The following is a 15,380-nucleotide window of genomic DNA, read 5'->3' as shown; positions in this document are numbered from 1 at the left end:
TTATAATTATCCCACGTTGTCTGCAAAATGGCGCTGTCCAATCCGATTGGGGTTGTTGGTCTTTTCCCAGTGACTTTTCTATTCCCATAATTCCATCCCCCTTTGTTGATTGATGTGGATGATGCATCGTATATCATTCACACAGCGCTGCAAATCTCACATCTGCACGGGTGAAGCATGGACAGCGTAGATGCACTTTATTCTGTTCTGCTGATGGCAGAGCAACGTTTTGTGAAATGAATGTTCAGGTAAAAGCAGAGCAAAGTGCAAGCCTGTGCTTCAACTGTGCAGCTCCGGTACTTACAGTGCTGTGCGACTGCATTTTATAGAAGGTGCTGAACAAAGACCAGCAATTCCCATCGGACCGGCCAATTAGTATATGGTGCGAGAAAATTACATAAGGTATTATTCTAATATGAATGGGGAGATGTGGATTTCTGAACAGATTTCTGGTCTGTGGTACAAGAGGAGTTAAAGTTGGTGGCCTCAGTTCACATCGTGAACCTGCAGGCAGATGCCCTTTAAAAGAATAAGACAATATACAAATTCATGAGCAGCAAGGTTATATTTGCTGTGTGGGGAGCATTTATCCGATATCTAATTCCACATTTGTGGTTCACTGTTTGAGTTAATAGCATTGGTTACTGTTAAACTATATAAAAAAAAATACTAAGTTTATAAGTAAAAGATTCACTCAACAAATACCTGATAAAGGTTCTGTGGGGGCGGTATCTGACTCGGAGATTCGAAACATAAATAGAAGTACCTCCCCCGCGGAACCTACACCAGGCATCACAGAGTGTATCAGTTTTTTCTGAAATTTTCTTTTAATGTTATGTATTATTTTGTAGTATATGCTATTTATTAGACACCTAAGTGATGTTTTAAGTCATCTATTTCTTGATGCTTTAGAAGTGTAGCCACAATTAACTAAAAAACACAAAATCAAGTAAAGAAACAATCAGCATCTGTGTGGGTACTGATGTTAAAATTTATGTTAATCAATTCCCCTATAATTACCACCTCATTAAATCAGACTCTACATTGTTTTGTTAGCGACATTACAGACTTACTGTCCCATTGAGATCAGTACATGATATGGTAGACATATCTACATCTATATATTCAGCTATGATGGAGGAGCTCTACAAGGTCTTCTAAGAATTACCAAAATTTGTATAGTTGTAGGGAGATGTGGGAGCTTGACGGTGTTGAATGTCCCTAATATCTAGATATACTCACTGGTATGGATCCAGAGCACTTCAAAAAATTGATATACAGCTGTATAGAGATATGAGATGACAACTAGGTCACACCGACCGCAGTGAATGTTTGGAAGAGTTGGATGATGCCTCTGTCTAATTGATTCCCTTGGTAACTCAATGCCCCATGGAGATCTTGGTCAAAGAAACCTTGGTATAGTCACATTGCTCAAAGTGCACATATATTCTGCGTTATGCCAGTCATGTTTTGTAAAATGAACTACAAGCTTCAGACAGTCATGGAAATTTAGCAGAATATAGGTCAGAAAAATAATCAATGATCATATATCACGTAAGTCCACATGTGAGTCAACAAAAATGGTCTCGAATGGAAAAGCCCTCAATTTTTTTTTGAGAATATGTGAACATTTTGTTAAGAAATGCAATGATGATTGTTAACAATTAATTTGCAGAATTCAAAGATGTGTTCCGCTCTAATGATTGACTAAAAATGAATGTCCATTCGTTTATGTCCTCTTGTCATTCTTAATTCTCACTTGTTATGACAGATACAGAGTTCCTAATCTCCTGCTTGCGTCAGTAAGGAAAGCTTAGGTACTCATACTGCATTCAATCTACAGATGTGTCTTCCCTTACCTCTCCGCGAATTTGGTTATGGACTTCAGTTTCTTATGATACAATTGAATATAGTAAAGCAACGTGGTAGGAAAACCCTTATCAGGCCGTAACTAACATCCCAATCACTGGGTGGCCATATGTATAGCATCAACATCACCCGACATTGTATTACGAAGCGATGGTTTTTATTTCATCAAATTGGGTCATTTGAGTAAAACATCTCGAGATATATCAAGCTAAGAGAATATGTATGGAAGGACACATCTGTAATTTCGAGGGAATTTGGAGCTCTGTATCAGAAAAATGGAGCCATGTCCTACGTTAAGGTAGATTACGGACCTTCAAACCTTTTTTTTAGAGAATGGTGTGGACAGTGGACGCTCATTCTAATGTCATGGGCTCCGTAGCCCCATCTATTATGTGTTCTTTACAAGTCGGAATACATATCTGATGCAACATCCAAGAAACAGTTTTGACTACTTCCACCAAGTAACATGTAAAGGATAATTAATACAATGACGGATACAAAGGATTTTAATAAGCAGTGATACCATATCAGTCATTTTGAAGAAAAATCTATCCAACGATAATGGGAAGATGTAAACAACCGCATGGGAATACACTTCTTATAGAGTCAATCTCTCATGTTCCTTCTGTAGAACTATATGCCCATTGAAGAAGAAGGTTCTCTTAAGTTGACATTGCTACAATTATTAATATTAACCGTAATATCTCCTACACCAAAGCATTCAGGATAATGGAGCCCTTTCTAGTCCTGACTAGGAATCTTCTCTCGCTTCAAAGATGACACTCTTTCCCAAGTCAAGTCTTGAAGGACTATACTTTGTTGTATCTTTTATAGCTTTACATTCTGGTCTAATCATTCCAAATTAGCCCTTTACCCAAACTGTGTACTATATTTTGGTTGTCTTATCAAATTTTTTTTCTTTGACTCATCCAGTAAGTCAAAATTATGATCACCTTCGGGCATTTCAGATTTGTCCTTGGGACAGTGGTTCATTTACATCAAGCCAAGGTGATCAAAATAAAGATTTTGGTGAAAAAAAAAAAGGAAGACACCTAAAAGACAACCTTCTCGAAATGGCCAAACCCATGACCAGAAGTCAACAATTGCTAAACGTGGTCTTGAATATATATTCCAAAAAGGCTAAGTACAACTAACTGACAAAATAGTTTTTATGCGTTTTTTTTATCATGTCAGACACCGGATTGTCAGCAGCACATCTAGATAAAAAAAAAGCACTATAAAAGTGAAAATTGACTTACCCCGGGCAAGGTCTTCTGTTCATGTAGAGCACTCTGAGCTTTCAGGGCAGATTCTCTTTCACAGTATGTAAGAAAGGCGCAGCCTGAAAAGAAATAAATAGGCGATTTTAGGAAAAATTATTAGAACAATTACGGTACATAAATCAATGTTATACATAAAAATGTACGGTATAAAATTTAGTTTTGTTACTTTTACTTTTTTTGTTGATAAATTGAAATCTCAGCATAAGTTGAATAAGTACAGTCTATACGCTGATCATATGGATTTTTTTCATGTTTTTAACTTTTCGATAGTCCTTTAATTCAGAAAAAATGATGGCTAGTGGCAGCCATTTCCTTGGATCCTCGTAGATATAAACTACAAAAAAAAAAATCTGCTATTTGGCGAATGCAGATTTTTGTACAATTCAATTTCAATCAAATTTATTTGCTCGTGTCTAGATCACACTGTAAAGAATAGTGATAGTTCAGCTCCTCCAACTCACAGCAAAGCAACCTCTGCGCATGCCAAGGTGCATGCGCAATACACTGAACTGTTAAAGTGAAAACATTTTTATTCATTTTATTTTTTTTAAAAGGGAATCGGTCATAAGGTTTTTGCTACCTCCATCTGAGAGGAGTATGATGTAGAAAACGACACCCTTATTCCAGCCATGTGTCACTTACTGGGCTCTATGTTGCAGTTTTGATAAAAATCACTGTTTTATCTGCTAAAGATCTTCCAGTTCACTTAATGCTGAGCTCTGTATAACCCCGCCCACACCACTGATTGGTAGCTTTCTGTGTGCACTGTGCAAAGCTGCCAATCAGTGGTGAGGGCGGGGTTATAGAAAGCTGATGGGTGTGGGGTACTGCATTTTTATTATTATTTTTTATTTATATAGCACCATTAATTCCATGGTGCTGTACATGAGAAGGGGTTACATCAAAATACAAATATCACTTACAGTAAACAAACTAACAATTACAGACTGATACAGAGGGGCGAGGACCCTGCCCTTGTGGGCTTACATTCTACAGGACTATGGGGAAGGAGACAGCAGGTCGGGGGTTGCAGTAGTTCCGATGGTGTTGAGGTGGTCGTGTGGTCATTACAGGTGGTAAGCTTCTTTGAAGAGGTGGGTTTTTAGGTTCCGTTTGAAGGATCCAAGTGTGGTGGATAATCGGACGTGTTGGGGCACTGAATTCCAGATGATGGGGGATATTCGAGAGAAGTCTTGGAGGCGATTGGATGAGGAGCAAATAAGCATGGAGGAGAGAAGGAGGTTTTGGGAGGACCAGCGATTACGTGAGGGAAGATATTGAGAGTTTAGTTCCAAAATATACAGAGGAGAAAGGTTATGGATGGCTTTGAAGGTCAGTGTTAGTAGTTTAAACTGGATACGCTGAGGGAATGGGAGCCAGTGAATGATTTGCAAAGAGGGGAAGCAGGAGGGTAGCAAGGAGAGAGATTAATTAGTCGGGCAGCAGAGTTAAGGATGGACTTGAGGGGTGCAAGAGTGTTAGAAGGTAGGCCACAGAGGAGGATGTTGCAGTAGTCAAGGCGGGAGATAATTAGGGCATGTACAAGTATTTTGGTAGAATGAGGGTCGAGGAAACCACGGATTCTGGAAATATTTTTGAGCTGGAGGCGACAGGAGGTGGCAAGAGCTTGGATGTACGGTTTAAGGGACAGGGCAGAGTCAAGGGTTACTCCGAGGCAGTGGATTACTGGGATAGGGGAAAGTGAGAATTAATTTATTGTGCTAGATAGATCAGGTACGGAAGGTGTGCGAGATAGAGGAAAGATAATTAGTTTGGTTTTGTCCACATTGAGCTTGAGGAAGCAAGAGGAGGAGAAGGAGGATATGGCTGATATACACTCTGGGATTCTTGGAGAGCAGATAGGTGTCATCTGGGCCACAGAGGTAGATCTGAGTGTCATCGGCATATAGATGGTACTGGAAACCATAGGACTTTATGAGATGTCCCAGGCCAAGGGTATAGATTGAGAAGAGAGAGGTCCTAGGACAGAGCATTGAGGGACACCAACAGAGAGGGGGCGAGATGAAGAGGTAGTATGGGAGTAGGAAACGCTAAATGTACGGTTGGTGAGGTATGAGGAGATCTAGGATAGGGCGAAGTCTTTGACACCAAAGGAAAAGAGGATCTGTAGTTCCCCCCTGTTTCTCCCCACTGCAAATCCCTCCACTGGCTCCCAATTCCTCAACGAATCCAATTCAAACTACTAACGCTGATCTACAAAGCCATCCACAACCTGTCCCCTCCCTATATCTCTGAACTAATCTCCCAATGTCTTCCCTCACGTAATCTTCGATCCTCTCAAGACCTCCTACTCTCCTCCACATTTCTTCGTTCCTCACACAACCGCCTCCAAGACTTCTCCTGAATATCCCCCATCCTCTGGAATTCCACGCCTCCACATGTCCGATTATCCACCACCCTCAGATCCTTCAGACGGAACCTGAAAACCCATCTCTTTAGGAAAGCCTACAGCCTGCAATAACCATTCTGCCGCCTCACCACCACCCGAGCTGCCACCTCACCACCACCAGCGCTGCCGCACCCCCGACCTTCTGTCTCTTCCCCATTGTCCTGTAAGTCTGCAAAGACAGAGTCCTCTCCCCTATGTACCAGTCTGTCATAGTAAATTTGTTTACTGTAAACGATATCTATAACTCTGCAAGTAACCTTTTCTCATTTATAGCACCATGGAATTAATGGTGCTATATAAATAAATAATAATAATAATAATAATAATAAAAATAGTAGGAGGCAGTGATTCACTGTGTTGAAGTCAGAGGACAGGTCTAGAAGGAGGAGTATAGAGAATTGTCTGTTAGCTTTGGCTGTAAGTAAGTCGTTGGCAAGTTTAGTCAGGGCAGTCTCAGTGGAATGGTGGGGACGGAAGCCAGATTGTAGGTTGTCGAATAGCGAGTTAGAAGCAAGGTGAGGGAAAAATTCAGCATGGACGTGCTGCTTAAGTAGTTTTAAAGCAAATATGAGCAAGGATATGGGGCGATAGCTGGACATAGCGCTTGGGTCAAGGGAAGGCTTTTTGAGGATAGTTGTGATTGTGCCATGTTTGAAAGCAGAGGGGAAGGTACCAGAAATTAGTGATAGGTTGAAGAGATGGGTTAGGGATGGGATTAGTGTGGTGGTGAGGTTGGGGAGGAGGTGGGATGGGGTCAAGTGCACAAGTGGTGAGGTGTGATTTGGGGAGAAGATGAGCAAGCTGTCCTTCAGTGATTTTGGAGAGGGTAGTTATGGGATTAGGGCATTGGTCTGACATACAAAAGGGTTGTGATGGTCGGACAACCAAGACTTGCCTTGTTTGGTCGATCATATTTTTGAAGTGCGTGGCAAAGTCCTCAGCAGAGATTAAGGAAGTCGGAGGGGGCAGTGGTGGGCGGAGGAGGGAGTTAAAGGTGTTGTACAACTGTTTGGGGTTGTGGGATAAAGAAGGACCAAAAGATGTAAAGTAGGCCTGTTTAGCAGAGGTGAGAGCTGATTTGAATGCGAGTGTTGCTTGTTTGAATGCAGTGAAATCATCTTGCGAATGCATTTTCTTCCAACGCTGTTGTGCAATTCTGGATACTTGCCGAAGCTTTATAGTGATGTTATTGTGCCAGGGTTGTCTATTGGTTCGTCGCACTCTGCTATGCATGACAGGAGCGACCGAGTAGATGGCTGTAGAAAGCAGTGGCAGTGTCTGTGTCGTGGAGTGAGGATATAGAGGACAGTGGTAGGATAGAGTCAGAGAGTGTGCGAGTGTCTAGGTGTGTGAGGTTTCTGCGAGGGTGCGCATGTTGCTGGACAAGGGTGACAGGTGTGGAGGACAGGGATGAGAAAGTGAGGAGATGGTGGTCAGATAGAAGGGGAGGGGAGGTTGTGAAGTTAGATAGGGAGCAGAAACGGGTGAAGACCAGGTCTAATGTGTGTCCGTCTGTGTGGGTTGCTGAGGAGGACCACTGAGTAAGTCGAAAAGATGAAGTAAGGGACAGGAGTTTGGAGGCTGCTGACTGGTGGGTGTCAATGGGGATGTTGAAGTCACCCATGATGATGATAGGAATGTCAGCAGACAGAAAGTGAAGGAGCCAGGTGGAGAATTGGTCAATAAAGGCAGTGGTCGGGCCCGGAGGTCGGTATATGACGGCCACTTGGAGGCTGGAGGGAGAGTAGATGCAGACAGAGCGGACTTCAAAAGAGGGGAGGATAAGGGAGGGTAGAGGTAGAATTGGGTTAAAGGTACAGTTGGAAGAAAGGAAAAGACCCACTCCTCCACCATGTCTGCAGGTCTACATGGCAGCCGGTTTCTAGTCCTCTAGTAATAATCTGCTGATAAAACTGTGCTATTATAAAAACTATAGCAAGCAGGCCAGTAAGTGATAGATCACTGGAATCAAGGTCTCTGTTTCTACGTTATACTGCTCTCAGATTATGCAGCAAAAACCTGGTGAGAAATTCTCTTTAAATACAGATGTTTACTGTCGAACAAACAATTATTGGAGGTTGATGATCATGACAAGATGGATCACCCCATAGTTATGAAGACATGACAACAATGAGAACAATAACAATGATATTTTTCAGGAAATTCTTCAGTACCATCCTGTATTCAAAACACCATATAGTCCTTATGTAATAGTGCCCTATTCTAGTTTTAGGTATTTCCTAGTTTTAGGAAATTTATTTTTTACAGTATTAAGACTTTACTCTTGACTAAAATTACCCAAGACTATATACAGCAAACTGAAGTGCTACACTAAAAAAAAAAAAAAAAATCAATATCTGAAATAATTAAAGAAAAAAAGAAGATAACTTCCAGAGCCTTCTCCCTGACTGAAACATTATAAAAACGTTATTAACACAATATAAAAAGATAGAACACATGCGACTGTTGGAGCCGCGAGCCGCGAGTCTCTTAAATAAGTGTATAAATAAAGAGTAATTGTCCTCCTTCCACAATATCGGGAGATTCCACACAGTTCCACTAGGCACCCTGATGGAGATTATTTCATTATGTTTCACTGGTATAAATATTGTTGCTTAATGGTGTATACAAGGAGATACATCAAATCTGTAATTAAACTATATTGCCAGCAGAGAAGCATTACAATACTTCCCTTAAACTATTCCTTGTGTTATATGGACTTGTAACTTTGGAAAACCATTAAAATATTAACATTGACTAAAACTCTTATAAAGTTGCTTTAATGGGCAGGAACTTGTAACATTCAGGAAAGTCAAATTGTAATGGACATGGTAGTTAGAAAACGTAAAGTAACAAGAACGCTAAAAGCCCACTGTATCTCATGAATCGAAAACAAAAAAAATAAAGACACCATTAAACACAAAGGTAGAAAAATTCTCCAGATCGTGTCAAATAGTCATTTATTTTCAGGTGAAGTATTAACCATTCCTTCAAGGGGTTGTCCACTACTTTTACTTAAAAAAATCCCAAGAAATAAGCAAAATGAGCATATATCCTGTAGTAAATGAATAGTAGAAGTTCATGTAAATAATATAGGGTATACAGGGTACTTAGTTAACACTATTTTGACCCAAAAAAGTGTTAGGGTGTGCTCCCACAGTTAATAAACACTGCAGGTTGGACGCTGTGTACTTGGGTGGGCAGCATCCGGATGTTACAGCGTAGTGGATGGGATTTCAAGAAATCCCATCTCCACTAGGCGTGCACAGTCACCCGCGCTCACGTGCGGAGACAGACATGCGGCGCGTCTTTCCAGACCCCAGCATGTCTATTTGTCTTGCGGAGATGCTCAGACTCCACAAGAGAAATATCACCAGTTCAATGTATTTTATGAGGCGAATCTGCACGGTTCAGTGAACACATGCGGAATCACACGCGCTCAGTAGCCGGCAGCGCTTTGGACGGAGCGTATATGTGCTAAGCCCTGCCAATTCCTGACTGACTGCACCTACCCTAGATGCCATCCCACCATGGCAAGGTGAACCAAGTTTGGATGGTCCTATCCTTTCTCTAGTATTAAAACCTCACCTTGTTTCAGCCAACCTTAGCATAGAGAAAGGCAGAGCAGGACCGGGGCCCGACTATTGGACTATGGGACACCTGCACATAGAAAGTCATGCAGATCAAATGTCTAGCTCTAGAGCAAGTATACGGCACTGTCTGTGCAAAGTACAATGAACTAAACTCTGCTGCCCGATTAATCCACCTGTCCCCCCGCTATTCCCCGGCCTCTCCCCTCTGTCAATCCCTTCACTGGCTCCCCATTGCCCAGAGACTCCAGTACAAAAGCCTAACCATGACATACAAAGCCATCCACAACCTGTCTCCTCCATACATCTGTGACCTCGTCTCCCGGTACTCTCCTGCACGCAACCTCTGATCCTCACAAGATCTCCTTCTCTACTCCCCTCTTATCTCCTCTTCCCACAATTGTACACAAGATTTCTCTCGCGTATCACCCTTACTCTGGAACCCTCTACCACAACACATCAGACTCTCACCTACCATCGAAACCTTCAAAAAGAACCTGAAGACCTACCTCTTCCGGCAAGCCTACAACCTGCAGTAACCACCGATCGACCAAACCGCTGTATGACCAGCTCTATCCTCACCTACTGTATCCTCACCCATCCCTTGTAGATTGTGAGCCTTCGCGGGCAGGGTCCTCTCTCCTCCTGTACCAGTTATGACTTGTATTGTTTAAGATTATTGTACTTGTTTTTATTATGTATACCCCTCCTCACATGTAAAGCGCCATGGAATAAATGGCTCTATAACAATAAATAATAATAATAAAATAATAACTACAAAAAACCCAAAGGAATGAGTCGGGGCATAAGTTGCAGTATGTACAGTGTGTAAGAGCACGTTCACACTGTGGCTGTTTCACACTACTTTTATTTAGTATTAAATATTTTTTTTCTAGAGATAAAATTAAAATAAAAAATGTTCTTGTTGCCATTATTTGAATTGTCTGTATTTGTTCGACTCATTTCGAAGTTTTCATATACACAAATACAGACCGATTTATACAGATAGAATTCAAATAATGGCGCCAAGATTGTTTTCTCTTCAAATTGTATCGCTATTATTCTGCCTGTATTTGTGATGTATGTACACATGATTATGCCCTGAGGAAGAAATATGAAAACTTTGAAACGCGTTGACTAATAAAAACTGTAATCATATATTTGCATATGCCGGATCTGCATTCGTAACTTACCGGTTATTCCTTTATTCATCTACGTATAGGAAGACACCCTTATGTTATTAGCTCGATGTCTATGGATCTGTTCAGAATGTGACCCTGAAGCTTTCCCTTGTTTCTCCATTTGTAAACAATGAAATGTGGATAGTCCCTTAATGAGATGGGAATTTACAACCAACAGCCCAAAAAACGCAACATTGAGAAGGGAAGAGAAATATTCGACATTGGAAGATATCATAAAAAAACAACGTGATATCATCCAGAAGAAGATGGAAAATTCCAGAAACGATTTGCCATAATTGTAAATTGTATTTAATAAACACCCGTCATTAGCAGCGCCAGACGACCATGTGAGAGTAATGTTCTATTAGTACATTTCTAGGATGCGATACAGTATTGGATTTTTGCTTGTGCAGCCATGACGGATTGCCTAATTTCTGCGCTCTCACCAGGTGCGGCAGTGGCAGGTTAAACTCGATTAACCTGCTTAAACTGCAGAGAGTGCGACTCTTAGTAAAGTGCCCCACTGGGTGATAAATCGATAGAGGAAGATATGGATAGAAGCAGCGCAATCTCTTGTTTCTTAAATACCTTGAACTTCTTTAAGAACACTTAAAGGATGAAAAGGAAATATACAGGATTGATGGAAATCAGCTGTTACTTGTAGTATTCGAAGCACGAACATGGTGCGCCCATTAGGGCACGAGCACACAACCGTATTTTCGGGCAGAGTGCTAGTCATTGGAACAACGGATTTCACCCAGGATGTGAAAAAAATGTCAGCATGCACAATTTTCTGTTTTACAAAACAGCTGATATGTCGCGACTTTGATGTGGGCTCACCGCCGGAGCCCACATCAAAGGGGGAGACATGACATGCGCTGTACTAGTACGGTGCATGTCGTGAAAAGGTTAAAGGGAATCTGTCACCTCATTTTTGGCCTATAAGCAGCGGCCACTGCCATCAGGGGCTTATCTACAACATTCTGTAATGCTGTAGATAAGCCCCCCAATGTATCCTGAAAGATAAGAAAGACAAGTTAGATTATACTCACCCAGGGGCGGTCCCGGTGCGGTCCGGTCCGATGGGCGTTGCAGTCCAGGTCCAGCGCCTCCCATCTTCATACGATGATGTCCTCTTCTTTGCTTCCTGTCGCGGCTCCGGCGCAGGCGTACTTTATCTGCTGAGGGCAGCACAAAGTACTGCAGTGCGCAGGCGCCGGGCCTCTCTGACCTTTCCCTTTCTCTGATGAGATCATCTACGGTCGTGTGTATTTGCCCTAATTGTGATTTTTCAATAAATCACTGTTTTTGATCTCTTACGATCTTACCCTTAAAACATAAAATTACATTTTGAACACTTCACATCAAGTTTCCATCTACTAATCAATAGTTAAAAAAGAGGCAATACCTAAGGATTAGCAATGGGAGGGGGCCAATAGCACTTCCCTCTACCAAATATACATGATTTTGGATCCCTGCTTCAATCGCAGGAAAGGTGCTCTAATGAAATAATCTCTGTGACGCTTATTAAACTGATCCCTTGGTCAATGGGTTTTATGTAATGTGAAAATAGGAATATTGCTTTCATCAGGAACCTTACAGTTTGCTACAAGCGTTGCTCTAAGTCCCAATTAAAAAGGTAGATACGTTACATGACATGCCAGTCTCACAGCTCAGAAAATGATGAGGCGGAAATAAATAAATCATGATTTCACCAGAGAAAATCACTATTGAAATTTCAACACTCCGCGGCCACATTAGACAGTATTAAAACGGAGCTCAACTCCAGCTCTGGACCCTTCTCTCCTCATAAAGCGTTTTATTGTAATATTTTAATATCTTACCCAGTCTACCACTTAATACGCTTAATTGAATTACCGCAATATTTTACTTAATGTGCATTTTATTTGAAATCCCTGTGAATTTTATTAGAAATAATTAATACTTTTAGATTTTTTTTCTACTTGGAAATCTAATTCCCAGAAGAAGTAAGAAAATATCTGTATTGCACCCCTGAACTCGAGTGCAAGAAACTCTGCTCAATCCATTGTATCTGCAGGATCTTCTGCTTTTATTACTTATTATATAAACTTATGGGCAGCACGGTGGCGCAGTGGATAGCACAGCAGCCTTGCAGCGCTGGAGTCCTGGGTTCAAACCCCACCAAGGACAACATCTGCAAAGAGTTTGTATGTTCTCTCCGTGTTTGCGTGGGTTTCCTCCGGGTACTCCGGTTTCCTCCCACATTCCAAAGACATACTGACAGGGAATTTAGATTGTGAGCCCCAACGGGGACAGCGATGATAATGTCTGTAAAGCGCTATGGAATATGTTAGCGCTATATATAAAAATAAAGATTATTATAAACTTAAAATATTGGAAGTCATTTATAATTGCGAGAACATGATGATGCTCATCCTATCAGAAAATACATTCTATATTCCGTAGATATGCTAACAAATATTTTTGCTGCTCCAGGATCAAATCTCATAATTTGTCAATGTGCTGCAGGCTTTGGGCTCAGTGGACATTCTCCCTCTTCTCTCTGTGCATCTGTCTATTCTATTATTTCACATCTGGCCCTTTTTTTTTTCTTGGATAAGTTAGTATGACCCCGATGTCTCTTCAGAGACATAAATGTGTGAATAATGTTGGCCTGCTCTGAACTTAAATATCTCTAGGTCTCATACATATTTTTAAGAAATAAATTAGCAGGAAAGAGAAAATTAATACATAATCATTGGGTAGACAACATATTAGGAGAAGAGCAAGTGCCGAGTGAGATTTTTCAACAGTTTTGGTTCTCCTCAGACAGTTCTCTTCTCCTCTTTGTGTTCTCCGTGCTTAATGTGGCACACACAGACACACAATGCAAAGATTGAGTCAACTTCTCCCCTTTTTGTCCGGTTTATCCGGTTTACCTGTTGCTTGCTACACCTGAGTTTGAACGAGTATCATATGCTTGAAGCAAAGTTATTTACCCACAATTTTGGAAAGGTGCCTCCAATTTTGTCTTGCCCATTTTGGGGGTTTTGTGCGAAATTCTGTCCAATTTGCCTTTTTTGTCAGTTTTTTTTTGTGTTATTCCAATGCATACTAAAGAAATAAACGCGTTCATAACAAAACACGTGTAATTACAACAATTTTCCTGGAGAAATACTTGATTTTCTGGAACAATTTCAAGGGTGCCAATGCTTTTCAGTCATGATGACTGTAGGTGCTGCATAGAGATGAATTAATACCTCTGAGAGAAATTGAATCTTACTAAAATTTTACAAAAATTAACTTTTGCCAAAATATGGATTTTTTGTAACTTTTTTTGTGATGGTTGCTGGCTAGTGATGAGCGAATATACTCGTTACTAAAGATTTCTCGAGCACGCTCGGGTGTCCTCCGAGTATTTTTTAGTGCTCGGAGATTTCGTTTTTCTTGCCGCAGCTGAATGATTTACATCTGTTAGCCAGCATAAGTACATGTGGGGACTCCCTAGCAACCAGGCAAACCCCCACATGTACTTATGCTGGCTAACCGATGTAAATCGTACAGCTGCGGCAAGAAAAACTAAATCTCCAAACACTAAAAAAATACTCGGAGGACCCCTGAGCATGCTCGAGAAATCTCAAGTAACGAGTATATTCGCTCATCACTATTGCTGGCCACTATTTTTCTGAGCCATGAAGACAGTGAAAAAGTTAAAGAATAAAGAAAAATGACTTATATTCACTTCTCTCGCCTATCCACATCATCTGTTTGCTCCTCGGCTTAACTTCTTCTAGCCATTAAAATACCTGGTAAGATTCTGCAGAAGCACGTGACAGGGTATAGCATCATGATTTCAAGAGAACCCTCCTGGCCTCCTCAAAGCTGGAAGTCCAAGCCCAGTCTGAGACACCTGGAGGTTTCAGCAGTGGTGGTGATCTGAAGATGCAGCGAGGACTAGATACAGAGGAGGGGAGGGTCCTGAGAGGTGATTGGTAAATTGAGTGGTTTTTTTACATGTTTTGTTCATTAGAGAAGTTGTCCGCTACTTGGGTCTCCCTTTTGCCAAAACATAACTGGATGGGACCCGAAAACGATGCTGATATCTTGGCATCTGGGGAACTATTTTTTAATTAATTAAGGTATAAGCAAGTAAGTTTAATTTAGTTTCACTGCATTCTTAATTGAAGCACAGCATATTAGTGAGTTTAATCTATTTCTACTGTGAACACATACTGTAAAAGCAACTTTCTTTTCCTAGAAATTAATCATTAGTGCAAGAAGTTAGTTTGTCAGATAAGGTAAAGGCAGTTACCCCCAAAACTTCAACTAAATTGCTAGTACAGTCTAATAGGGGACTTATCCCTAATAAAATCTTGCCTGTATTTAGATTTTACTGTTTTTGCTGTCCAGAAACAAACATTTTATTTAATATGTTAATGAGGGCTCCTTGACGCACCCTTGCATTGGTCAAGCTGCAATGCCACTTAGTTTGGTTGGCAATGCTCGACTTCCCAGAGGTCATGCACACAGACACTGCAGAAGCCCAATGCCATAGGCACAGTGTCAGTGCGCCCATGCTCTCCTTCCTTGCTGCTGATATTAGTGGCCACTTCCTAAAATGATATACCTATATATGTAGTGAATGGCTGCTACAAACTGGAGCTAGAAAGCAGAGCACAGATACAAAATCCCCGTGTGCAGCCACTGGACTCAAGGAATGTCTGTGTGCATGCACAAATTAGTTACGGTAACTATCACCCCAGGCAAACATACGCTGTCAATCAAGTTATGGAGCAGTAAATCCTCTGCTAACTGAGGGGGTGGAATGCTGCACAGAGCCCATGGCTACGCAATGATCCATCGGGAGCCATGATTTGCTGGATAGTATAAGCAGTAAAATCTATAGTATATGCATGATTTTTTAGGGGCTAAGTATCTTATACAACTGTACTATCTGTTTAGTTGGAGTTTGGGGGTTACAAACTCCCTTTAAGACAATAACACCACTAAATTCCCATCCTGGGGTTTCTGGGAATTCATTCAACATGATGTTGGGAGTCGAGTT

At 41.2% G+C, this 15,380-nt stretch overlaps 1 protein-coding gene across 16 annotated transcripts in view; it reads right to left on the bottom strand.

Annotated features, from left to right (window-relative positions):
- Positions 1–15,380, bottom strand: part of CELF4 (CUGBP Elav-like family member 4) — a 1,519,496-nt gene that overhangs the window by 1,240,824 nt on the left and 263,292 nt on the right. For all 16 annotated transcript variants that reach the window (XM_069747380.1, XM_069747390.1, XM_069747370.1 and 13 more), the window contains exon 2: positions 3,129–3,211. In XM_069747380.1, coding sequence (XP_069603481.1) covers positions 3,129–3,211 — 83 coding nt within the window. The remainder of the gene's footprint in view (positions 1–3,128; positions 3,212–15,380) is intronic.

The sequence above is a fragment of the Ranitomeya imitator genome, chromosome 1 (assembly GCF_032444005.1).
Source record: "Ranitomeya imitator isolate aRanImi1 chromosome 1, aRanImi1.pri, whole genome shotgun sequence".
Lineage (NCBI taxonomy): Eukaryota > Metazoa > Chordata > Amphibia > Anura > Dendrobatidae > Ranitomeya > Ranitomeya imitator.
The sequence above is the reverse complement of the archived record's forward strand: the minus strand, read 5'-3'. Positions and strand labels throughout refer to the sequence as shown.